Genomic DNA, 26,317 nt, shown 5'->3' on the forward strand with positions numbered 1-26,317 from the left:
TCCATGTATCTAACAATTAGCTAAACTCACTAAATCTCGATGTAGAGCCCTTAGGATTTTTTAGAAAGATAATCCATGGTGTCTGAGAATAAGATCAGTATTTCTTCCTTTCCAATCTGCATGTCTTTTGTTTCTTTTCCTTACCTTACCGCCCGCACTGGCTAGGACCTACAGTAAAATGCTGAATAAAAGTGGTAAGAGCAGACATCTTTACCTTGTTCCCAAACTTACCCTTAGCTGTAGGTTTTTCATAAATTCCCTCTATTAGGTTGAGAAAGCTAACTTATAGTACCAGTTTGTAGTTGTTTCTTTTTTCAATCATAATCATAAATGGATATCTAATCATATGTTTTTTTCTACAACTAGTGAGATAATCATATGGCTTTCCTCTTTTAGTCTGGGAGTTATATTGATTTTTTATTAAGCCAATTCTGCATTCCTGAAATAAACTCCACTCAAAATTATATAAAATTGTATAAAATCATATTTTCTACATATTGCCAAATTCTACTGGCTAATATTTTGTTAATCAATTTTGTCTATACTCATGAGGACTACTGGTCTGTAGTTTTTTTGTAGTGGCTCTCTGGGGATAATGCTAGTCTAATAAAATGAGTTGGGAGGTCTTCACTCCTCTTCAATTTTCAGGAAGAGCCTTCATGGAATTGTTACAATTTCTTCCTAAAATGTTTGTTAGAATTCACCAGTAAAGCCATCTAGACATAAAGCTTTCTTGTGAGGTTTTTAACTATAAATTCTATTTCTTGAATACGAGTAGGGTTACTCGGGTTATCTCTTTCTTTCTGAGTGACCTTTGACATTTGATAGTTTGTATCTTTTAAGGAATCTGTCTATTCCTCTAAGTTGCCAAATTTATTAGCATAAAGTTATACAAAATATTCTTTTATTTTAATGTCTGTAGAGATAGCAACTCTTCCATCCTCATTTTGGTAGTTTCTGTCTTTTCTCCTTTTTTTCTCTGATCAGTCTAGTTGGAGATTTTTCAATTTTATTGATCTTTTCAAGAACGATTTTGGCTTCATTGATTTTTCCCAACAGTTTGTCCATTTTTTACTTAACTATTACCTTTATCTCCTTCCTTCTGCTTACTTTACATTTTTTTCTAGAAGCTTCAGATGGAAGCACAGATCAGGATTCGACAAACCATAGCCTACAGACCAAATTAAGCCCACGGTCTGTTTATGTATTTCTCTGCAGCTAAGAATGATTTTTACATTTGTAAATAGTTGGGCGAGAGTGAGTATATATGTGTGTGTGTGTGTGTGTGTGTATATATATATATATATATATATATACACACACACACACACACATATATATATACATATATACGTATATATATATACATATGTATATGTATATATATATACACATATATATACACATACATATATATACACTGTGTGTGTGTGTGTATATATATACACACACACACACACACACACACACACACACACACACACACACACACACACTACCCTACAAAGCCTAAAATATTTGCCATCTGGCCCTTTATAGAAAAAATCTGTCAACACTTGGTTTAGATCATTGATTTTAAACCTTTGATATTTGATAGTTTGTATCTTTTAAGATACTTGTCTATTCCTCTCAGTTGCCAAATTTATTACCATAAAGATTTTAAACCTTCTTTTCTGAAATAAACATTTAATGTTAAAAATTCCCCCAATGCTACTTTAACTGCATTCTACTAATCTCAATATGTTTTTATTATCATTCGCTTCAAATGTTTTCTAATAGTCCTTGTGATTTCATCTTTGATACACGGAAAATAAAGAAGTGTGCTATTTAATTCCCAAATATTTGGGGATTTTCTACCTTTTATTATTGATTTCTAATTTGCTCCTACTATTGTCAGAGACTGTAATTACCATTTCCATCATGTGTAGATGGAATTTAGAGACTAGTTTAAGGCTCAGTGTATGGTCCATCTTGGTGAACACTGCACGTGCACCTGAAGAGAACATGTATTCTATGGTTGCTGAGGGTAGCACCCTATAAAAGTCAATTAGGTCAAGTTGGTTGATAGTGTTGTTCATATCTTCCATAGTCTTTCTTTTTCCTTTTCTATCAATTACTGAGAAAGGCTGTTAAAATTCCCAAATACGATTGTGGCTTTGTCATTTTCTCCTCTTCTATGCATTTTTGCTTCTTCATATATTTTAAAGCTCTGTTATTAGGCAGAACATGTCTTCCTATTTGTCCTATTAAAAGGAACTAGGAGCTATAGACCTAGGAGTCTCCCTTGGAAGTAGGAGTAAAGTTCAAACTTGTAACAAGAAAAGGTCTGATTCGTTTGGCCAGTCTCTAAGCAGTATGGGCTGTGCAGAGTTCAGGAGCCAGCACACCTCACAGGCCACTGAGCAGACTGTGATAACTGCTTTATGATTAGACATCCATATCTGTTTCAGTCAGGGTCACATGCAGGGCATGATGGCCTATGCGAAAAGAAACTCTCAAAAGGAGCTTGTGGGCATGGCAGGAAAGGGTTTGGCCATCTAGTTACATGAATCATCACTCTAATTTTATCCCTTAGGAATGGAAGATATGTACTAGCACATGCAACCTCATCATCTCTGTGTTGAGGACCACTCCAAGAAAAGAGAGGATCTTCACAAGCCAATGGGACTGAGGAGCTTTAGTTTACCACATCTGTATGAAAGGTTACCTTTCAAGGTATGGAGAGAAAAGAATATTGAACATACAATGCATTCTCCATGCCTCCAACATTTCTGCTCATAAAATCAAGTTCTAAAAGCCTTAGTTTTAAACTTATTTATGTTTTTTATCAGCATTTAATTAATATGTATTGCTTCCCAACTTTGTGGAGGGAAATTAACCAGACAGACCTCAGAAATCAACAGAAGAGTGGCATGATCACAGCTGTACTTTGGGAGGATTAACTTCATCTCAGTATTTTATTGGACTGGAGGCAGGGAAACCAGTTAGAAGGCTATTACAGTAATTAGTTCAAGACAGAGATAAATGGAGGGACGGATTTAGGGCAGTAAAAGAAATGAGTTAAATATAATATAAAAAATAATATAAGATAGAAATGATAAATGCTCTATGCGTTCACATTTTTAAATGGTTTCTTAGAGAATATTACCAGTGCTGAAACACTCTTCTTTCCCTTAGTTACAGGTGGAGGACAACCTGGTAAACAACTGTTTTCATTCTTGCACATACTAATATAAAATGGTGATGACCTATCATCATATTATAGGTGAGTAATTGGTCAGATGTTGGGACAGAAACATTTGAATGTTTAAGAATTACACTTTTGTACCTAGAGCTTACCACCAGCACTATCTGGTTAACTATACTACTTGGATTTTAGCTTTCATTTCTAAGATCAAACATCAACAACTCAAAAACTAGGTACAGAACTACATTTCTCAAACTAAGGTGGGAGCAGTGAACTATAAAACATGAGTCTTGAAGAAATTTTGAGAAGTTCATATTTTCATTTCAATAATATATATTTTTTAAAAGTATATTCTGGATCACCTTGATAACCACCTCATATCTACCATCAATGGTACCAGAATTAGAGTGGGCATAGAAGGGTCTTACAAGGTAAATGATATATTTATGCCAAGTGAAAGCCAAACCACCTAATCAGTGATTTAAGGAGGAAAGCTCTGCAGCATTCAAACACAGAAAAGTAGTGTAGGAGTTGAGTTATCATAGGATATACAGCATATAGAAAACTGCACACCTAGCCAAGGCCCACAATAGTATATTCACTATGCAAAGAAAGATTTCATTTCAGCAAAACAACATCATCCATCACCCTAAATTTAACTGGTTTTACTGGCTTTATAGTTTTGTTTATATTTCATTTATAAATTTACTTTTCTTTTATACTTCCATATAAGCAATAACCATAAGGAATTTATATACATCTAAAAATTAAATATTTTAATAAAATAAAACTATTTAGGCCAATACTGAGGATCCACAATATTTTTTTCCCTTTAAAGGGAGATTGTATATTATTCATGCTCAAGATTAACCTGGTGGAAAAAACATGGGGATTCACATCAGAAAGATCTGCTTCCAAATCTTGACTCTCCTAGTTGCTTATCATGTAACCCTAAGCAATAATCTCTCTAAGCCCTAGTTTTCTGGGGTTTTTTTTTTTGCAGTACATGGGCCTCTCACTGTTGTGGCCTCTCCCATTGCGGAGCACAGGCTCCGGACGCGCAGGCTCAGCGGCCATGGCTCACGGGCCCAGCCGCTCCGCAGCATGTGGGATCCGCCCGGACCAGGGCACGAACCTGTGTCCCCTGCATCGGTAGGGGGACTCTCAACCACTGCGCCACCAGGGAAGCCCTAAGCCCTAGTTTACTTGCAGGGTTACTGGGAAGACAGTTATGCGGTACAGTAAAGCTCAAATGAAAATTCTTCTCTTCTTTTTCTATCTAAATTAGCTTCTCCTGATTTCTCCCTTTTTTAAAAATTTTATTTACTTACTTACTTACTTACTTACTTAATTTATTTATTTATTGGCAGCTCCACATGGCATCTCAGTTCCCTGACCAGGGATTGAACCTGGGCGCTGGACAGTGACAGCATGGAGTCCCTACCACTGGACCACCACAGGGAATTCCCTCTCCATAGAACTTTTAATCTGTCATATATCATGCAGATTACACCTTCACAATGTCTCCTTCCCACTGTAACCAAGAGTTTCCAAATCTCCAAAGCTCAGAGCCAACTACGTATTTTTACCTTTATCTCCTCTCACCTGCAATACCTCCTACAGAAAAAGCTACAGGACTTATCTCCCTCAAGTGCATCTCTGAGGCTGTCACTCTCCTACTCAAAAATTGTAAGTCTCAAGGCCTTCTGTATTAAGGTCCTACCCAACCTAGCAACTTTATCTCCAATTCCTAAAGTGAAAGTTTCCTGAGGCAAAGATACTGAGGTATCGCCCATCCCTAGCATAGTATGTGACACATAATAGATACCCAATAGTAATATTTGAAAAAAGTAACAGGAATCTGTAATGCTCCTCTCCACCAAAACAGATGACCGACTACCTCCACTGGCATAACTCTTCATTTCTTTCTAACACACTTCTAATTATTAATTGTTTTAACCACAATAATCTAAAAGCTGGTCTTGAAAGACAATCACAAGGAATCACAAAAAGACAATAGCACTCGGTGATTTAAAAAAAAAAAAAGAAAGCCAGTGAAAAAGCATTATTTTAATTTTAATTATTTTAATTATTTTAAAAATTCTTAGTTTTACTATTAACTTAGCAGCTTGGTTGGCATGGCCCAAATAACTGCAACATAAACATTATAAGAAAAAACAACAACAAAAACAATCAAATTCCTACTGGATAAAACGAGAATATCAGGGAAAAAAATGATTTAGAAAATTCATTAACTAAAACCTCTGAGTACCTCTCAGTTATTTCCCGTAAAAATTTTTTTTGGTCTCTTATTCTTCTAGTGAATGAATTCAGACACTCAAATGTCCAAGCTATACACACAAATATTTCCTCTCTGAATAAAACACTCAGTGAATAATATTGTATGACATACTATGACATCATCTCTTTGTAGGAAACTTGGATAAGGAAAATCACTGCTATCATAAACATGACCAGGGGCCATTTCTTAAACATTCACCTCTCTGTTCACTCATATATTCAACCTTCCAGTGACCCAACCTTCCACTACAAAAGCTGGAAAAAAACAGAGGGCCCCAAATTAATGTATAAAAATTTGATTCACATGTAACTTTTCAGTAACACTACTGTTGGGGATCTGCAGCACAATCTAAAACATACATGAATCTTTAGGTAACCTAACAAAATTAGACAATGGCTGTCACAGAGTCAATCAAGCCAATTCTCCAGCTCTTTAAACAAAGGGCTAACAAGTCAAGTATGTAAAATAAAACAGAGGTCTCAATTTATCTTTAACCAACTTAAAATTTGACTCGTATCAAGTGCGAGCATCAAGCCATCACAACTTCCTTCTTAACAATGAAGGTAAAACTTGTGAACAAAAATAGAGCGCCCAGAGCTGCACTTCACTTGGATCATAAAATCTACTGTGAAATTTTCCATAACTTTACTCTCTGAATTCATGAAATGGATGAGAGGCAGGGAAAAACATGGATATCAAATATGACTGACAGTATCTCAATTGTTATTTGCCAAATGGCAGGGCCCAAGGGGTCCTCTATAGATGACAGAGCCATAAAAGAAAACGACAACAGTTTTAATGATTACAAAACTGGTCCATATGCTCAAAAAATGTGAACATCCACACCCCAACAAGTCACAGACTATGATCTAAGACACAGAGCTTAAATGCAGAATAAAATGTCAATGCTCTGCCTCCCTAAAGAAACATACAACCCCATAAACTGCTGAACATCATCAAACCAACACCCGCCAGAGTGGATATTTTAAATATTAAATCAGGTAATCATGATAACTGCTAGCGGTTCATCTAGGCCTCAGCAGCAGCCTTAGGTGTAAGAGCAAACTCAAGCCCTCTTAACACTCAAAGAATAATGTTGATGTCATTATGAGGCTACTGATTCTTTGCCCTCTGAACTAGTCATTCCCTGACCCACGACGCAATTCTTCTCCCACCCACCCCCTCCCCCAAATAAAGAGAGCTCAAAACAGAGCAGCCCTCGGGTATCCCCTTCTCCTCTACCTCCGGCGGCTGCCGCTGTCTCCTCCCTCCGGCTCCGAGGTGGGGACTCCAGAAGGTCCCGGGCAATTCCGAGCCCGGGCGGTGCTTGTTTTGCCTGTGCACGGTAGCTCCGGCCAGCCGCTTCCTTCCCCAGTCTGCACGAACTGGAGCGCTACAGGGATCCCGGGGGCCAAGGAGGGAGCCCGGGTGGCGACGCCGCCGCGGCCGCCGCCTCTGGTATGTCAGGGGCCGGGATTGTATTTCGAAAGATCCGCCATTTTCACCTCGTCATCACCATCACAGCTCAGCAGCTTCCCCGACAGCCGGAGCCCGGGCCGCCGCCGCCGCCGCCGCCAGTAACCTCCCCCTTCCTCCTCCTCCCCTCCCCGGCCCTCCCCTCCGGAGAGGCGCACACCCACATATCCGGGGAAACCTCCCGCCGGCCCCGCCAACCTTCAAATGCTCAGGGAGATACTAATGCACACACAGTCCACGCTGAGACCTTTCACCCTGCCACGAAAGATGGTGCTCCGGCGGGCCCGGTAGCAACGCGAAAGCAAGTCGTGCTACCTGCGGGGCCCCAAGTCCGGCACATTTTTGTTTTGAAGAGCAAAAAACATGCGGAAGGGGGCAGAAGGGCAATAAAGAGCCCAAACTCTCTCATTTTCAGGAAAGCAGCTTGAGAGAGTTGACGGAATGCCTTTTATTCACTGTGTCCCTCTCAGACACTAAAAACAGGATCAAGACCTTTAATGCCATTCACCAGCTCTGACATTTTCCTCCACCGTCAGCACTACTTTTGACAGAATGGGCTACTTCCAACTGCACGTCCGACCTCTCTGATACATTTGTAAGTTACAGGCATTGATTCTCACGCAGATACTGTAGTCAAAAGGTCTAGTTTTCAAATAAATTTCTCAACTATTTTCCACTTAATTTCGTCTGATCATTTCTGTCCATAAACACTGTGACTTCCAGTTCGTTTGTCATTGGTTTAAGACGTCAAAGTGCCACTAGGTTTAAAATGTACTGAACCTATTCATAAGTGAACAATTTCTAAAATACAGAAAATATACCTCTAAGTTAAAATTCTTTGCCAAATGCTTTTAGAATCTAAGTCACCAAATTAAAAAAAAAATCTGCCGCTGATATGTTTATTTGATACTGTGAAAATAAGCAGCTTGCTTCAGAGCAAGACCCTAGAGTTACCCACCCAGCTCCACCAGCTCCTCTCATCATGCAGTTTAATAAATAACTAAAAGAGAATATACGCAAATTTTAATCATCAAAGAAATATCAGGAAAACATAAGCTGCAAGGCTTCTGATGGGAACAGAATTTTTAAAAAAAAAAACTAAGTTGACTACCTTTGTTAATTTCAGATTTGATAACCACCCATTGAAAAGCTGAATTCTATAACCTACCATTCAACTACAGCATAAGCTCTAAAAGACCTGTCTGAAATGAGCAAATTGAATTTCAAGGTTTCGAACAGAGCCACTCTACCGCCTTTTTTAAAAGTTAGTTTAAAAAGAGAAAGGCAGAAGTTGAAAAAAGGCATTTAATTTCCTTACCTTGCTTGAATGACAACTCCATATAAAAGTCGGTAGCTTCAGGCTTAAACAAGTACTATCACCCAGCCCAGTCGCCGTTTCTATATGCAGCCTGCTAGACTCTGAGAGTATCAAGTCTTCCCAATTTCTTTATCTTTAAACTTTATTTCCCCACGGCCAGCCCTGTTCACCCCCACTCTGCTTGGTGTTTACCGTTGGTTGGCCAAGCTAAGTCTTGGCCCGCTCCCTTCCCCCGTGCACCTCGGGAACATTGTGACATTTGACTGGTGGGCTTCGCGAGGAAAACGGACATACACGAAGAAGACACCATACAAAGGGGCATAGGAAGAACGGGGCGGCGGGCAGTAGGGAAAGGAGGAGCTGGTACAAAATGACACAGCAGCAAAACCGGTTCCCAGAAACCCGGGGCCGACACGGGGGCTCCTCGGACCGCGCAGTGTGCGTGTCAACAGCCGCGGGAGCCCTTCCTCCAGACCGCCGGGAAGGGCGGGCTGCCGGCAGAGCGCCGGCCCCGCTGGGTGACAGCCGCCCTCCCGAGTGCCGGCGGGAAGGGGCCGAGCCCGGAGGATCCTCCCTCCCCCTGCGGCCCAGGGATGCGGCGCGGCGTCCCCCAGACTGCAGGTTCCCGCTCTCCGCCACTACCCACTAGCCCGGGCTCCCGGAGGGGGCGGTCCGGCGCCCTCCGCCCGCGCCACCACCCGCAGCGCCCCCTTTCCCGCCCGCCTGCCCAGAGGCCCCCACCCCGGGGGCTGACACTCACCAAAGCCGGCGGCGCCGCCGCCTCCTTCTCACGCCGCGATCTCTGGGCTCCCCGCAGCCGCGGCGGCGGCGGCGCCTCCAAGACACAGACCCGGGTTTGTTCAAAATCACGCGCCCAGCGCCATTCCACCGCCGCATCCCATAATACGCTGGGCCCTCCCCTCCCGCGCGCCCCTCTCCGCCCGCCCCTCCACTCTGCCCGCCCCGCCTCCACGGCTTCCTTCTCCCCGCCCTTTCCGCGGCGCCTTGCCCCGCCCCTTGGCAACCCTAGCTAGCGTCATCCCGCAAGGCGGCCGCGAGTACGCTCCTGCTCCACGTGACTCCGAGTGTGCGCTCTGTCAAAGCTTTCGCACGGAATGTTCCATCCAGCTGAAGCTGGGAGGGGGAAGGCAGGGTCGCGCACGAGCTTGGGAGGGAGTGTGTTATCTTCTAGCTTTCCTTGTTAGGAAGTCTGTGCTGTAGGTGCGATTTCCAGCATCTTGCCGTTGTTTGATGTTCTTGGGTGGGGAAGTGATCAGTAATCACAAATGCCAAATCTCTTTGTTTTTTAGGCACTGATTTTGCGGGGGTCGCTAAAAAAGCCCCTGGAAGACCACGCAGAGTTAAACTTATTTTGAAAGGGACTTTTTTTTACGGTATACAGTCAAGACTAACACAATCAAAATTCTTTGTATTTGGTAACCTTTTACTTTTATTTTTCCCGGTATTCTTTTTATAAGGTAAGAAAAGATGCCCAAATTTGGAGTCGGATAAACAGGCAGAGATTCAGTGAATAACTGCCCTGTATGAGAAGACTACAGAGGAAACAATAGAAAATACAAAAGAGTATATACGTAGTATAAAATGGTGTGGTACAGTTTGTAATTGCTAGTGAAGCACGGAGGACCTGCAGGTCAACGTGAGAGACTGTAACCTGGGAACACAAAGGAGGAGGTGAGACATGCTGTAGTGGAAGCAACAATCATTTTGGGTTAAGCAGTCCTAGTTTTAAATTCTGGCACCTCCACTAAAGTGTATAACATTTATCAAGTTTCTTTTCCCATCTACAAAAGAAAAATAACATAGCTTTCCAAGATCCTGAGGATCATATAAAGTGAGAGGTGTCAAGCAGCTACACACAGTCTCTGCCTCAAATGTTAGTTCTATTTTACCATAATCAACAGCACCCCATACCTTCCACCTCAAACTCTATGGTTAGGATTTAGCAAGGCAAGTGGCATGAAATTAGCAAAGGCTTGGTAGCCGGAAGGTCTGGAGCCTGTGCAAGGAATGTGAGAAACCTGCATGATACACAGGCTTTATTGAGGATCAGTAGGTGAGTCCAGTTTATGAGAAGCTTTGAGAGCTGGTGTAAGAAAACATCCTGGTGGTGGGAATTCCCTGGTGGTCCAGTGGTTAGGCCTCTATGCTTGCACCCCAGGGGGCCTGGGTTCCATCCCTACTCGGGGAACTAGTATCCCACAAGCCACTCGGCCAAAAATTAAAGGAAGAAAGAAAGAAAAGAAAAGGGCCTTGGCAGTTAAAAAAAAAAAGTGGTTAAATGATGGGTGGTACTTGTGGGGCACCTCTGGAAGGAAGAAGAGAGTGAGATGGGGTACCCAAATCCGGCTGGAATCTAGAGAAACAAAGAATCACCTTCAGAAAGAGAAAATTTCTCAACTTATTCCACAAGGCTAGCATAAACTGGTTACCAAAACCCAAGGCAAAGAGCACCAAAAAAAAAGGAAAATTCTTCTATTCTCACCATGACTTTGTTAAAAAGACAAAATTGAGTATTAAGACATAAAATCCAGTAACGTGGTAGTAAAAAGAATTCACACCATAACAAAGAATGGTGGTTTAACATTAAGAAATCTACTCATGACATTTATTAAAGTAAAGGAGAAAAGCCAAATGATATTCTCTAGAGATGTACCATATAACATTCAACAGCCATTTCTGAATTTTAAAAATTTCTTAGTAAGCTAGAAATAAAAGAACAGTTCCTTAATTGGATCAAGATAATTATAAAAAAATGACAGTAATATCATACATTAGAGTAAAATGGCAGAAGTACTCTCGTTAAAATCACAGATCCAGGGACTAACCTGGTGGTTCTGCGATAAAGACTCTGCCCTCCCAATGCAGGGGGCCCGGGTTCCATCGCTGGTCAGGGAACTAGATCCCGCATGCCCCCGAGTGCCGCATAAGACCCGGTGCAGCCAAATAAATAAATAAATGAATATTCTTTTTAAAAAATCAGGGACCCACAAGGATGCAGGGCTATAGTAGCTATTTAACATTTTTCAGGGCGTCCTAGCTAAATGCAATTAAATAAGAACGTTTAAAAAAAAGCTTGAAATAGTGGAAAGAAGAGACAAAATTGTCCTTATTAAAAATAATCACAAAGAGCTCAGTGTTGTGATTAACTGTTTGGCCTCTGGAGCCAGACTGCCTGGATCCAAATTCTGGCCCTGCCACTTAATAGCTGTGTGAACCTAAGCAAGTTACTTTCCTCTTGAACCTCTGTTTCCTCATGTGTAAATTGGGAATAAAGTATCATCATAAGGTTGTTGTGAAGATTAATGAGGTACTATGTGTAAAGCACTTTGAATAGTGCCTGGTATATGGTAAGAGCTCATGACTGAAAACTAATAATAATCTAAGCTACAATACAGTCTAAAATATAATGTAATTTTTTACTTTTTCAAGGAGAGCATTTTTAGCTCCTAAGAACCACTGCTGTTCAAACAAAACAGAATCTGTTTATATTTGCATGACAGCTTTCCTAGATGAACTAAAAGCATTTATTCAGCAAGTATTTGTTGATCATCTACCAAATCCTAAGCACTGACAAGACACTGGGAATAAAGTGGTAAACAAGACAGAGCAGCTCTATCCAATGGAATGTTCCGCCATGGTAGAACTGTTCTATATCCACTCTGTCTGATATAGTAGCCGCTAGTCACCTGTGCCTGTCAAGCAACTGAAATGTGGCTAGTGTGGATAAGGAACGAAATTTTCATTTCATTTCATCGTCATTAATTTAAATTTAAATAGCCACATGTCGGGGCTTCCCTGGTGGTGCAGCACAGTGGTTAAGAATCCGCCTGCCAACGCAGGGGACACGGGTTGGAGCCCTGATCAGGGAAGATCCCACATGCTGCAGAGCAACAAAGCCCATGCGCCACAACTACTGAAGCCTGTGCTCTGGAGCCCGCAAGCTACAACTACTGAGCCCGTGTGCCACAACTACTGAAGCCCGCGCACCTAGAGCCCATGCTCCGTAACAAGGAAGCCAACGCAGTGAGAAGCCCGCGCACCACAACAAAGACCCAACGCAGCCAAAAATAAATAAAATAAAATAAATTAATTAAAAATAAATAAATAGCCACATGTCGCCAATGACTACAGCATTGGACAGCACAGTTCTATAGGAAGTGACAGTCAAAAACTAGTAGGAAAAAATTAGAGATTTTAAATAAATAGAGTTTCTGAAGAAGATATCAATACAAAAAATAAAAAGATTGTATAGAGGTATGAGTTGCATAGAAGAAAAAACAAAATGTACTATGGGGCACCTATTATGTGCCAGATATACTGCTAGATACAAAGTACACACTAGTTAATAAAATTTTCTTAAAATATATTAGTTCCAAAAGATTATTTAGACGTTCCTTTGCTCTTTAGTTCCTTTGTCATAAATCCAGGATGTCTCTGTAAAGCAACTATCATGTATAAATCTATACAAGTGTAATTATCACCTTTATTTATTTTTCAGCATCACATAACTCTTTTGTAACAGATCCATAACCCCTTATCAACAATTTTAAAATACAAAATGTTTTGAAAACTGAAAAATTTCTGGAAGCTTATGACAAACTCATTCAGTAGGAAAATCAATATGACATAAGGTATTAATAGTCTCTAGAACATTTAGTGTGAATATATATCAGTGCAGAAACATGAGTGTGTTTCACTATGGAGCTTGTTAAAGGCTAAAGGGGTTGGAAGGAGCTTTCCAAGGTGATGGGAATTTTTTTCTTTTTACAAGTTAAACATTTTTATTTTGATAAAGGTTACACATCAATATGGCAAAACAAACAAACAAAAAAAGTACCTTACATAGCCAAAGTAATCTCCCACTCAGGCTTGCTCCCCAGCAGGTACCCTTCCCAGAATGTGTATATATTTAATTTAACATTATTTACACACATTCTTTTGATCCTATCTTTCGTGATGGGAATGTTTTTGACCTTGATTGTGGTATTGGTTACATAAGGGTATATACATTTAAAAAATTAATTAAAAAAAACTATTCCACCCTGAAAAAATAATAAGGATATATACAATGGCCTAAACTCATTGGGTACACTTAAAACGGATGTGTTTTATTGTATGTAAATTATACGCCATTAAAGTTTTTGTTTTTGTTTTTGTTTTTTTGGCTGCATTGGGTCTTTGTTGCTGAGCACAGGCTTTCTCTAGTTGCAGCGAGTGGGGGCTACTCTTCGTTGTGGTGCACGGCCTTCTCATTGCGGTGGCTTCTCTTGTTGCAGAGCATGGGCTCTAGGAGTGTGGGCTTCAGTAGTTGTGGCACACGGGCTCAGTCGTTGCAGCTCGCGGGCTCTAGAGCGCAGGCTCAGTAGTTGTGGCACAGGGGCTTAGTTGCTCTGCAGCATGCAGGATCTTCCTGGATCAGGGATCGAACCTGTGGCCCCTGCATTGGCAGGCAGACTCCTAACCACTGAGCCAACAGGGAGGTCCCTAAAGTTGGTTTTAAAAGAAAAAAAAAAGACAATTCTTAAAATTTGTGCATGTGCCATCTAAAATCCAAAATATCTTCAATTCCAAAACACATTGGTACCCAAGGGTTTGGAATAAGGAAATGTAGATCAGTATCACTTTGAACACACTCCAAGTTTTTTCACTTATGGTGCAGGATGTGATTAATAATGTCAAACCACCTAAAAAAATAAAATTAACCACTAAAATCATCTGTTGGTGTCAGGCAGCATTCATTTACTTTTCCTCTGGCTTTATGATTTCTTGGCCTCCTTAATAGTCATTTTTGTCTTTCTAATTAAAAGGATAGAAATAGGGGCTCCTCTGTAACGTTCTGATGTACTTGTCCTGCTAGGGGTATAACCATCCCTGTGGTTAAGAGCAGGGTTTTCCCTTGGAGGAAGTAGATATTGCCAGTATCAGTCATCCTAGGAGGCACATCTTGAGACAGCATATGGGAACTTGCAAGAAGGGCTCACACGGAGAGAGGGAGGTACTTCCTTTCTCTCAGCCTTACTTATTTGGACTTGGACACGAAGAGTTTAATGTGTTTGAAGGAATGTGCCCACCTTTCCACCTAGTCGGGGAAAGAAAAGTCTGCCTCCAGAGGGACGGTTTGATGTTCTGTTTTTTGTTTTAATTGTAAAACATCTTAAAATTCTTCATGGCTTATAACCACAAGCATTTATTTTTCTCATGATTTGTATGAATTGATCTAGGCTGGGCTCAGGTAGGCCAGGTTGGAACCCAGGCTTTTGGTTGGGTTCCCATCTATTCCATATATCTTAATTCTGGGCCCAAGCTGATAGGGCATTAGCTACCTAGGGCATGCTCTTCTAGTCGATCACAGGAACACAACAAAAAATGAGTGGAAACATGATATCCTTCTTAAGGCTACCCCTCCCCCTCAACCAACTGGCACACTGTCACTTCTGCTTATGTTTCATTGGCCAAAACAAGTCTACTGCCAAGCCCAGCACCAATGAGATGAAGGATATGTATTCCTTGGTACTCTAGTGAGAGGTACTGCAAAGGTACATGGCACAGGGTGTAGATGTAGTACAAATTCTAGTACAAAGAGGGAATAAAGAATTGGGAGTATTGATCCAAACCAGCACAAGAAGACACCTTGCACATCGGCCTAAACAGGTGTTTAGGGAGGAGATCAGAATGCTTTAATACTTTACAATCTCCATGAAAACACCCCTTTTAAAAACAAATACAAATGACTCTTCAGTCCTTTGTAAATTGCTATACCTATACAGCATTAACCTCCTTATTCCAGTTAAACTGCTATTCTTTTTTCTTCCAATGTAAAAATTCTAGAGTTGGCTCTGGCCTGGGACCTGTGAACTCACAAAGCTACCCACAAAGCTATCTGCTACATAGTTGTAACTTACTAGCTACAGTTAACTAGGCTGCTTTCAGCTGCAAGTAAAAGTAGCTTATATATTTCATAACTGTCTGCACAGCTCATAAAATAAATAGTATAGAAATAGGCTTTCCCAGGATAATTCAGCAGAGAAAAGATATTATCAAAGATCCTGGCTCATTCCTCCTTTCCACACCACCAGTCTCAGGGTGTTGTCTTAGATTGTAGGCTTGCCTTCCAGTGGCTGTCACTTAGTACCATACATAGACATAATACACACCACACACAAATATCAGCCACAGAGGAAGGGTATTTCTTCCCATGCACCACTTTTTATCTGCAAGGTAAGTCCCCCAGAAGACTTCCCATCATGATGCACTGGTCAGACCCAGACCATATATGTCTTCTTAAACCATTCACTAGCAAAAGGAAATGGAATTACCATAAATGGCCTAGAGTAGGGGTCAGCAAATTAAGACTCACAGGCTGAATGCAGCCCATGGCCTGTTTCTGTTAGGCCTACAAGCTAAGAATGTTTTTGTGTCTTTTACATTTTTAAATGCAAAAAGAAGGAGAAGGAGAAGAAGAAGCAAAGATACCATATGTGGCCCATGATATCTAAAATACTATTTGGCTCTTAACAGAAAATGTTTGCAGACTCCTGCCTAGATCAACCATGATATACCTCGGGGGATGAAGAAAGGCCTACCTTCCCTGAGCACCATACCAGTGTTAGGTCCACCATATCATATATGTGTAATTTCCTTCTGCTCTCCCCAAGCCTTGAGTAAGATCTTATTAACCATTACTGAATAGTTCCATTATTCACCACTCCTGAGGTAAATTAAAGGCAAAGTCAGTGTCCACATGGGTGTCAGAATGTTATGGGGGAGCAGTGGCTTTTCATTTCTCTTTTATGGGAATGATAGTGTTTAGTGAATTATCCCCAAAGGGAAGGTACACCTCAAGGGAAAACCATTAAAATGTAAAGTCCAGACTCCTTACGTTACCAACACGTCACTCCATTGTCTTCTGAATCACATAATTTGTGACTATAAGTCTGTTTTAATTCCTCTGCATGTAATGTGCCCCCCCCAGAAACCTTTAAGATTTTTCTCTTTATTTTTGGCTTTCAGTAGTTTGAATATTATGTGTCTAGGAGTGTGTGTGTGTGTGTGTGTGTGTGTGTGTGTGTGTGTGTGTATAAGTGTTTTATCCTTTGGGGAGCTCTCTGAGATTCTCTGGATGTACGGTTTGATATGTTTGATATCTTTCATAGTTTTGGGAAAATTCTCAGCTGTTATCTCTTCAAATTTTTCTTCTGCCTTATCCTTTCTCTCTTCTGCTTCTTGGATTCCAGTTATACATACTTTGGATCACTTTGTCCCACAGTCCTTGGATGCTCTACCCACCCCACACTCTTCTACCTACACATTCTTTTTACTCTTTGATTCTTACTTTGGGTTCTTTCTATTGATCTGTCTTCAAGTTCCCTGATTCTTTCCTTGGGCTGTGTTGAGTCTATTCATGAGCTCATTAAAGGCATTCTTCATCTTTGTTGACATGTCTTTTTATTTCTAGCATTTCCTTTTTATATTTTCTTTTACTTTCCACCTCTCTGTTCATTCTTCATCTGTTCATTCATGTTACCTACATTTTATATTAGAGACTTTAACATATTGATCATAATTATTTTAAACTCCCTGTCAGATAGTTTCAACATCTCTAGATTGTTTTGTCTCTTGAAAGTGGTGTGTGTTTGTGTGAGTGTGTGTGTGTATGTGTGTTTCTCATAATTACTGATTGGATGCTGGACCTTGTGTGCAGACAGGAGAGATGGAGATAAATATTATTTATGTTTTAAAATGGGCATGCATCTTTTTCTGCTAAGCTGTTAGTGTAAGAGGTTTAGTTATTCTAGTCAGGAGTTGAACTGGGCTTGGGTTTTATTGTTGCTATGGTTACCTTCAGTGCATCATCATTTTCAAATTCCTCTAAAGTTATTTTGTGCTTAGAGTTGGGGCGGGTTTGCTAAAGTTTTTTCTCAGTGCTGATATTCCACTTTCAGCTTTAGGCTTTCTATGCTGTTACCACTCAGAGGGGGTCACTCTAAGCTCATGCCTTTCTCCCAGCAGTAACCTGCTTGTTACTTGGTGCTTACTAGAATGGTTGTAGTGATGGGGAAGGAAGACAGTGTCTCTGTGGTCCTGTTCCAACTTCATTCTTAGACAGGCTCTGTGTCCCTGGGTCTGGGTAATCCAGACCCTCCCAGAGCATTATGACCTCTAAGAGTAGACAGTTTCCAGTCTCTTCCCTGGGATTAGAGGTTTGGGGGTTTTTTTCTTTTCTTTTCATTTTTCCTATTCTTCCAGCTGCAATGGATCTTTACTGGTGCCTTGGGGAACAACAGGGCTTGCTGCCTTCTCCCATCAATTTAAGTCTTTTGTTCCTTGGGGGAGAAGTGTCTGGGTTTCTTCCTGCCTTTCCTGCAATGGCAGCCACTCCTCTCCTCTAGGCTTGAAGGACCCAGGAGTCTTTTCCTTACCTACCACCCTGCCCCCAGTCTTTGTCCTGGCTTCCCAGTGGTGGTCTCTGGAGAAGAGCCTGTGAATAGTTGTGACTCCTTTTATGACTGTGGCTTCTATGGTGTTCTACAAGCATGCCAGCCCACACTCAGTCTTTAGCAATTTATTTAAAAATTTAGCAGAATTCTTCCTTCCTGTTTGTATGGCTGCCCCATCTTCCTTCCCATGCTCTGCCATAGATGACACAGTGCCTGCATCTCATCTGTGTTTAGAAGCACCTGTCTTTCCTTAGATTTCAAGTTAGTGGGTTGCCCTATGACCTCAGATCTTTGATTGGCTTAATAAAAAATTATGATTTTATAGATTACCTAGATTATTGTTGTGTGGAGGGAGCAATGCTTTTTTGCAGCTCCCTCCAGCTAGGCAGAAGCTGGAAGTCCTCCAGGTGTTATTTTATTAAGAGAGTCAGACGGTCTCTATTGTTGGACCACAGTGCTTATCACAAGTTTTACCCAGGATAGTCCTTCTACTTACTCTCTTAACCCACCCCTTCCTATTTGTCTTACTAGCTCTCAGAACTCTTGCTTTATGACTCGAGTTTAATATCTGCTTCTGGTTGTTGCCACAGTTGGTGGCAGATTTGGATAATCTTCTCCACCTTACCCGCATTAGTTCTTACTCAGCCTTTGGATTTACATACTCCTTGATTTTAGTGCCACCTCCAGAGAAGGGAGATTTAGATGGAAACACCAGCACATTCAATGATGCTGGGATTTTCTAGGTCTCCTATTTATCCAACTATGTTCTTTACTCAATTTAACAAGTATTTTTTGAGTGATTACTTAATACAAAGAACATAGTTCTGGGTACTGGGTGGTTTATAGAAGTCAATCAAGCTAGCACATCTCTTTCACTCACTTTCAACTATATGAGCCCACTTGAAATATGAACACAAGGGAACAAGCAGAAAGACATGGTGGGCACTAGATGGCACAAATGAAGCCTCAGGTTACAGGGAATCTAGAGATAGCAAGGTAAGAGTATCAGAACACACTAGATAGTGAAGAGAGTGTAGCCTGTGAAGATGCATGGACCTCCAGGTGGAAGGATAAGACCTACCTGGACACTATTATTAAGAGGATCTGTTGGTCATCTTGATACCAGAGGGAGTTTTGGGGAAGCATAACAGTTGTGTTCGAGCATCTCTTCCTCTGAGGCTGGAAGAGCACTAGCCTTTGAAACTAGTAGAGAAGACAGAAGACACCTTAACTGTAAATAAATACAAAAAATACATAAATAAAAGCATTCAAGAAGACTAAATTCAAAACATACACACAAGACTATGGAACAAAAAGCATGATTTTGTTCCCTTTTTAAATTAAGGTTTTACACTCAGTGAAATGCATAGATCGTAAATGTATACTTTGATAAACTTTGATAAATCCATACACCCCATGTAACCCACACGCCTACCAACATATGGCACATTTCCGTCACCTCCACTTCCTGCTACTTCCCAGTAAATTCCTACCTTTCTCCATTTCCTCCTCCTCAAGCACTTTCTGATTTTCTATCATCATAGATTAGTTTTTTCTAATTCATAACTTCATGAGATGGAACCTTATTACATGTATTTTTTTAACGTCTGGTTTCTTTCACTCAACATATTGTTTTTGAGATTCATTCACATTGTTGCATGTATCTGCAGTTTTTCTTTTTGATGCTGAGTAGTGTTCTATTGAATGAATATATCACACTTTGTCTACCCACTTTCCTGACAACTTTTTTTGTTTTCACTTGGGGCTATTATAAATAAAGCAGCTATAACATTTTTACACAAGTAGACATATGAAAATCATGATTTTTAAAATACAACGTTGAAGATATATTGAAGGAGAACTGAATCTTGCTAAGTGGCCTGAAAAGTGGAAAAGATATCTCAAAACAGAGCGAAAATATAAAGAGAGAAATTATGAAGAAAAAGGCAAGTCACTTTGAAGATAAACCCAAGAGACCTGATATATGACTAGTTGGAGTTCCAGAAGGAAACAAAGGAAACGATAAAAGGAAGATAATATTAAACAAATAATACTAGAAAATTTCCCTGACCTAAAGATAGATTTGCATTTGCAGATAAAAGGGGTCACTGAATTTCAGGTAAGATCAATGAAAAAAGACACACCTAGGCACGTTTGAGGGAAATTCCTGTAAAGAAAAGATCTTAAAAACTTCCAGGTGGAAAGAACAAGTTTCCTACAAAAAGAATAGGAAAAACAAGAAGAACAATGGGGAGGACACGGAGGTGGGGGAGGGGAAGAAGAGGGAGAGGAGGGGCAGGGGAGAAAAAGGAGGAAGAAAGTTGGAAATAGACAGGAAGACCAACCAGATGACAACAAGTAAAAGCTATTTATTCAGAACTTTCTATAGCAAGGGAATTGGTCACCATCACTTGTGTTTGACAGCGAGTCAGAGGCAGGCAGAGAAAGCTTTATAGTGGAAAAAAAGGAATTTAAATGTTCCCTGATTGGAGGCTGTGGACCTGAGGGGGTTGTAATTAGCCTAGCTTGAAGTGGGGTATCCCATGTAAGGGGGCATATTTGTCCTTCTCTGGTTAGTCATAAATTAGAAGTTAATTAGAAATTAAATTAGAAATTAAATTACTAAACTAAATTAAATTAGAAATTAAATTAGAAATTAAATTACTCGGGAATCTGGTAGTTATTGATCAGGTAGTGGCTGTTTTGGGCTGATGGCTACAGGAGTTGTTGTTTGGATCCTAGAAGGGTTGCTGCAGATAGTGAGTTGATTTTTTGGACTGGTTGCTACAGATTGTGGGTCAGAGTTTTATTTTCATATATGGTCTTGCCATTGCCGGTTTGCATATTTAGTCTCTCAAAGAGAAGAAAGAAAGAGAGAGAAAGGGAAAAACAGGGAGAGAGAGAATGGAGGAGGGAGGGAGGGAAGGAGGGAGGGAGAAAGGAAGGAAAAAAGAGGAAGGGGAAGAGAGAGAGGGAGAGAGAGAAATCACTGGCACTGAACTTATCTGAAATCCTGGAAGCTAGAAAACTGTGGAATAACATTTGCAGGTCACTGAGGGAAAAGGACGGCAGCTCAGACAAAATCCCATTTAACTGTCAGGATGCCAGAAAGATATTTGTGAATGTACACAGATTCACAAGTTTGTTAGCCATGCACAGCATCTGAGTGACTACTTAAGAGTAAATACGAACAGGAAATTCCCTGGCGGTCCAATGGTTAGGACTCCGTGCTTTTGCTGCCAAGTAGAGTGCGCGCGTTCAATCCCTGGTCAGGGAACTAAGATCCCACAAGCTGCGCAGGTGCACCAAAAAAAAAAAAAAAAAAAGAAAAAATAGTAAATACTACCAAACAATAAAACAATCAGAACAGACACCTCATATCAAGATAGGGAAGATGAAGAGAAAGGAAATTTGTGGTGAGTAATTCACCTTGAATTTATTATATAGTAATGTAAGTGAATAATGACAATGTGGGAATTATAACACAGTGGTAAATTAAGGATTCCTAAAATAGAAGAGACATACCGCAAAGCAAAACAAAAAACTTGGTGAAATGGAAAGAAAGTACCAACTTTTCTCAGCGAAACCTAGGAATTAAGTGGAGGTAGAAGGGGCAGAAGTAAATACTGTAGGTTCTGAAAGTCTCCACTAGGAGTGAAGGGTATAGCAGAGAAAATATTCTAAAAGTCTCATTTATTGAGGTATAATAAACAGGTAACGGGGAACTAAAGTGTCTAGAAGGAAGGAAATGGCTGAAAACTTGTTCTCATATATTATTAAAGGAAAAGTGTTTGATAGTGAATGTCAGAAAAGGGAAGGTAATTACTAAATAGAAAAGAATATGATATAGGACATGACAGGATACCATAATAAAATCAGATATACCCAGAATGAGCGGTGGAATTCAGGAACGAATTAGAAGTAAAAATATTACTTTCAAAATGAAAACTAGACTAGAAGGAAACCAGGAGTAAATAAAAAGGAAAAATAATGCCTTAAGAGAAATAGAGAATGAAAAGGAGGAAATTTTTTAAAATAAAAATGATGTGAAAAAAGGAATAAAAAGATTTTGAGGATGGGTGACTAATACTAAAGATAGGTAGATCTTCTGTTTTAACATATAGATAATAGTAGTTTCTGAAGAAAGAAACCAAAGAAATAGAGCAGGTACAAGAGATTGTAATGAAAGACAATGTTGTTGAAAAAAATTAAAACTACATATTAAAAGAGCACACTGTGTACCTGAGAATATTGACCCAGAATGACCAATACCAACACTTAGTCTAGTAAAATTACTCGGTGTTAGAGGAAAATAAATTTGGGACATCTAGGTAAAAAGAGTAGGTCATTTATAAGAAAAGAAAATTAGACTCTCATGAGATATTTTTCAGCAATGCTTTATGCCCCAAGAAAATAGAGTACCACATTCAAGATTCTCAAGAAAAGTGAGCCAAGGTTGATTATATCTAACAAAACTGACTTTCAAACATAAAAGGCAGAAGATGTTACTGAGAATATGCCTTCTATGAGCCCTTCCTGAGAAACCTGTTAAAGAACTACCTTCAGACAACAAAAAGGACTAGAGAGATATCAATATAAGAGCTGACAGTGAGCATTAAATATGTATTATTTATAGAACTAAGACTAAATAAGGATTAAAAGGAAGAAAGTACCATTTGTACTGGCTGTATTTGCTTATCATATAGTTACAGTACAATTATGAAAAATGAAAGGAAATGGGAGAGGATTAGCAGAAGATTGAACTCTTCTCAGCAATCGTATTGAGGGTGTTAGTTTTAGTATTGTTTTTCTGAAACTGTTGTGTGTATAATGTGGGATGAATTAAATGAATAATTATGGAATTTTCTGATTCTGTAATCCTCTATGTACTTGTGAACCAGGACTTTGGATGTGGAATTAAGGAGATACAGATGTAATACAGAAGAGGTTAAGTAAAATCACCTAAATTGGAATTGGAAGTATCACTATGAACTCATGAGTTATTTTATCTTTAATTATGTGTGTGTATGTGTGTATATATATGTAGGATATATATCTATATCTATATCTATATATATATATCCTACATCCATCCTATGAAAAGGTTCCCAATGACCAACACAGTAGCAGTAAGCATCCCTAGCACACAGGTTGTTATCTGTAACTATCATTCCTAAAAGGAACTAAAGGAACAAGGGCTTCTTGGAGAAATGGCTGATTCAGGGACTAGGCTGGTAAACACACAAGATGACTATAGAACAATTTTGATAACAGCACTAACAACATATGGAACAAATTCAGAGAAGCAATTGGTGCTCAGAAAACAGCACTACATACACTCACTTATACTTTTTTTTTCTATTACTTCTATAGCAAGGCATATTTGAGCTGGGCACATGGGATGCTGAGTGGAAGATGTGCTAGGAAAAAGATGTTAGGATGTCTCCCTTTGCATATTTGTAGGGAAATTGTGAGGGGGTAGAGATCATCTAGTTGATTATGTGAAAATGGGAGATCCCTGGCCAGAGAAATGGCCTTATTAAATAAGCATTTAATGAGAAGAGCTCATATACCAGTGGTGACATCTGCTAGAGCATTGTTACTCAAACTTTAATGTGCAAAATTACTAGAGGTATTTTGTTAACATGGCAATTTTGACTCAGTATGTTGGGGCTAGGATCCAAGTTTTTACCTAGTAAAAAAGAACTAGCATCAGTGCACTTCCCTTAACTCGGATGTGCCTAGTAACTTTCCTGCTAAGCAACTGGAGAGAGGGAGAGAATAAGCTTCCAGTGCCATCCAGGTTTGTTTTTCTCAATGCTATGAGCAAAAACTAAAAATATGTAGTATTCCCTTAGAACTTGGGCAGGGGTAATAAAGAGTTTGGAAGGGGGAGGCCTTGTCATGTCAAAAAAATTTAGTAAAATTGTTGCCTACAATAACTAGAAAGGCAGACAACCTCCCTCCCTAGCTTGTAGCTCTAGTGGAGATATCTGGAAAGAGCCAGTTTGTGTATGTGGCTGCTTCTTTTTGTCTTTTAGCAAGGTATTACAAGTAAAGTTTGAAGTCAGGGTAAAAAGGGAACAGAATGTCCAGAAATTCTGGAGCTTCACTAAGTTGAAAAAGCCAACTGCTTGTGTAAACCTAAATAACAGAAGAGGGATTTCCCTGGTGGTGCAGTGGTTAAGAATCCACCTGCCAATGCAGGGGACACAGGTTTGAGCCCTGGTCTGGGAAGATCCCACATGCCGCAGATCAACTAAGCCCGTGCACCACAACTACTGAGCCTGCACACCACAGTTACTGAAGCCCACGTGCCTAGAGCCTGTGCTCCGCAACGAGAAGCCACCGTAATGAGAAGCCCGCGCATCACAACAAGAGTAGCCCCAGCTCGCTGCAACTAGAGAAAGCCCGCGCGCAGCAGCAAAGACCCAACGCCGCCATAAATAAATAAATTTAAATAACAGAAGAGAAGACTTGGCTTAAAGATCTCTCAGAGCCCATTATGACTTTTTTGCAAATGCAAGTAAATAAAAAAGCATCAGAAAAGAAAGATAAACTGAAGCAAAAATCAAACTAATAGAGTCCTCTTTACACCTAATCTTATTGTTTCAGGTGATTTCAAGGATGCCATGATTAAGATGTTAAGAATGGGCTGCATGTGGAAGTCAGGAAATAGGGCATATTTAACGACTACTTCTAGAAAAAACTTTGGGTGTGATTATTGGTCCCTGAAACTGTCTATAAGCGAACAGAGTTTACTGACTATTCAGTGAAATTATGTTAAAAAAAAAACACTGATAAACCTGGCCTACAAATGCCCTCACTTGTTCAAGCTCTAAAACATTTCCCTAAAGAGGGACTACTCTCCAACATCCAGTTAACTTGTATTCAGAGGGCAAAGCTCAGGCTCACAGAATACAATGAACAATGCAATGATCCTCTCAAAATGCACTACTAGGGTCTAACCAGGGTAGTGGGTGTTCATAATTCCTGCCCAGGATTCTACCATTGCTGTGGACAAGTAACTGCTGTGTTTCCCACTCTTACTTTTTCTGGATTGTAACTGTGGTTATGCTGTTCCTCCTGTTCTTGCTCCACTATTGCTTTGTATTACATGTTTGTGCATGAGGCAGATAATTTGTTTTACAGTGCCATGAAAAGTTTCATCCCAACCTGATGGAGAGGGTTGTGCATCATCAGACATCCTGGATTTTAAGCTGCTAGAGAAACTGAATTGGGAAATTGAACACTCTTCTTTAGAGATGAGTGTTCTATTACAAGAAGGATACACACAGATATTATGGTCAGAGGGACAGATGGCAGTAAAGACTGCCTACTGCCCCTCCAAAACCATCCTTTCCTTTTTCCCTGGAAAAGGAAACTAAGTTTCCAGTCTCATTGTTGCCAGGCATGGTGATTTGACTAAGTTCTTAACAATGGAGTGAGATCTGAATTGATGTGGGTAATCACCACATTACTTTCCCAAAGGATTTCCCTGTTCTGGTCTTCTTTTCTTTCCCCTTCCCAAAAGAGGGAACATGCTTCTTTTCACATATAAAGTGGCAAAAATTCAAAAGTTTAACATCCTTTGTAGGCAAGGCTATAGAAATTTGCACTCCTATGTGTTGCTGCTTGTAATGGTCCCATTCCTATAAAGTGCAATTTGGTAATATCTTTCAAGATTGTAAGTACATCTAAGCTTTGACTCTCTTCTTGAATGTATTCTACCTGTACACATATAAAATGATGTACATACAAGGTTATTCATTGCAGCATTGGTTGATTGATTAAAAACAACTTAAGTGTCTAGCTATACGGATTAAATGAACAATGGCATCCCTTCATTATATGGAATACTCTCCAGCTCTAAAAAATGAGGAAGCTCTCTGGACTTACATGGTAAAATCTTCAAGAAGAGAAAAAAATCAAGAGCAGAATGTGCTATCTTTTGCAAAAGCTAGAAAGGACAAAAAAAATTGCAAATTCTACAAGGATACATAAGTAATGAATATAATTACATATCAAGGTAAGGTGATCATATAATTTGTCATCCAAATGGAACAGTTGGTAGAGTGAAAGGGCATGTTATTAATAATTACTCCAGAACAACAGATGGAAAATGGCACTGTCCTGGACAAACTGGGAGGTATGATCAACCTATATAAAGGGGGCAGAATGGGAAGGGGAATGGGGACCTTTTTTATTGTACTTTACAAAAAGTACCGGTCTGTGGTGAATTGTAACCAAAAACAACTCGTTCTTTACCACGGGTAGTTAAGGGCTGCCTTAAAGAACAAGGAACGGTAAACCACAGACGTGAGACACGGAACTTGATGAAAATCCGGTAGTTTTGCGTATCGGGCATTTGTTGGGGTTGCACAAGCGACACAGCCTCTTGGAGTTCATCCGCCAATCCGAAGTGGGAGCGTGCGAGCCTGAGCCTGTGAGAGAAGCCCGGGCCGGCCTCGGACTTGAGGAGTGGAGCTTCGCGTCACTCAACCCTGGGGGCGGGCCTAACGCAGGCTCCCACTCTCGGCGGTCTGGCCCACACAGGCGCTACTCTGTGGCATCTC

The 26,317-nt window shown here is 40.2% G+C and overlaps 1 protein-coding gene across 7 annotated transcripts in view; it reads right to left on the reverse strand.

The window, feature by feature from the left end:
* LIN54 (lin-54 DREAM MuvB core complex component) overlaps nucleotides 1-9,198 on the reverse strand; it is a 76,204-nt gene extending 67,006 nt beyond the window's left edge. For 2 of the 7 annotated variants that reach the window (XM_019932844.3, XM_019932841.3), the window contains exon 1: nucleotides 9,044-9,198. Coding sequence is in view for 3 of the 7 variants with exons in the window: in XM_019932840.3 (XP_019788399.1) it covers nucleotides 8,284-8,305 (22 nt within the window). In the remaining 4 variants the exon portion in view is untranslated. Of the gene's footprint in view, nucleotides 1-6,731; nucleotides 7,041-8,283; nucleotides 8,665-9,043 lie in introns of those variants that run through there. The other 5 variants (XM_019932840.3, XM_019932843.3, XM_019932842.3 and 2 more) reach the window with 5 other exon arrangements.
* Between the last annotated feature and the right edge of the window lie 17,119 nt (nucleotides 9,199-26,317).

Source organism: Tursiops truncatus, chromosome 5 (genome assembly GCF_011762595.2).
Source record: "Tursiops truncatus isolate mTurTru1 chromosome 5, mTurTru1.mat.Y, whole genome shotgun sequence".
In the NCBI taxonomy this organism is placed as follows: Eukaryota; Metazoa; Chordata; class Mammalia; order Artiodactyla; family Delphinidae; genus Tursiops; species Tursiops truncatus.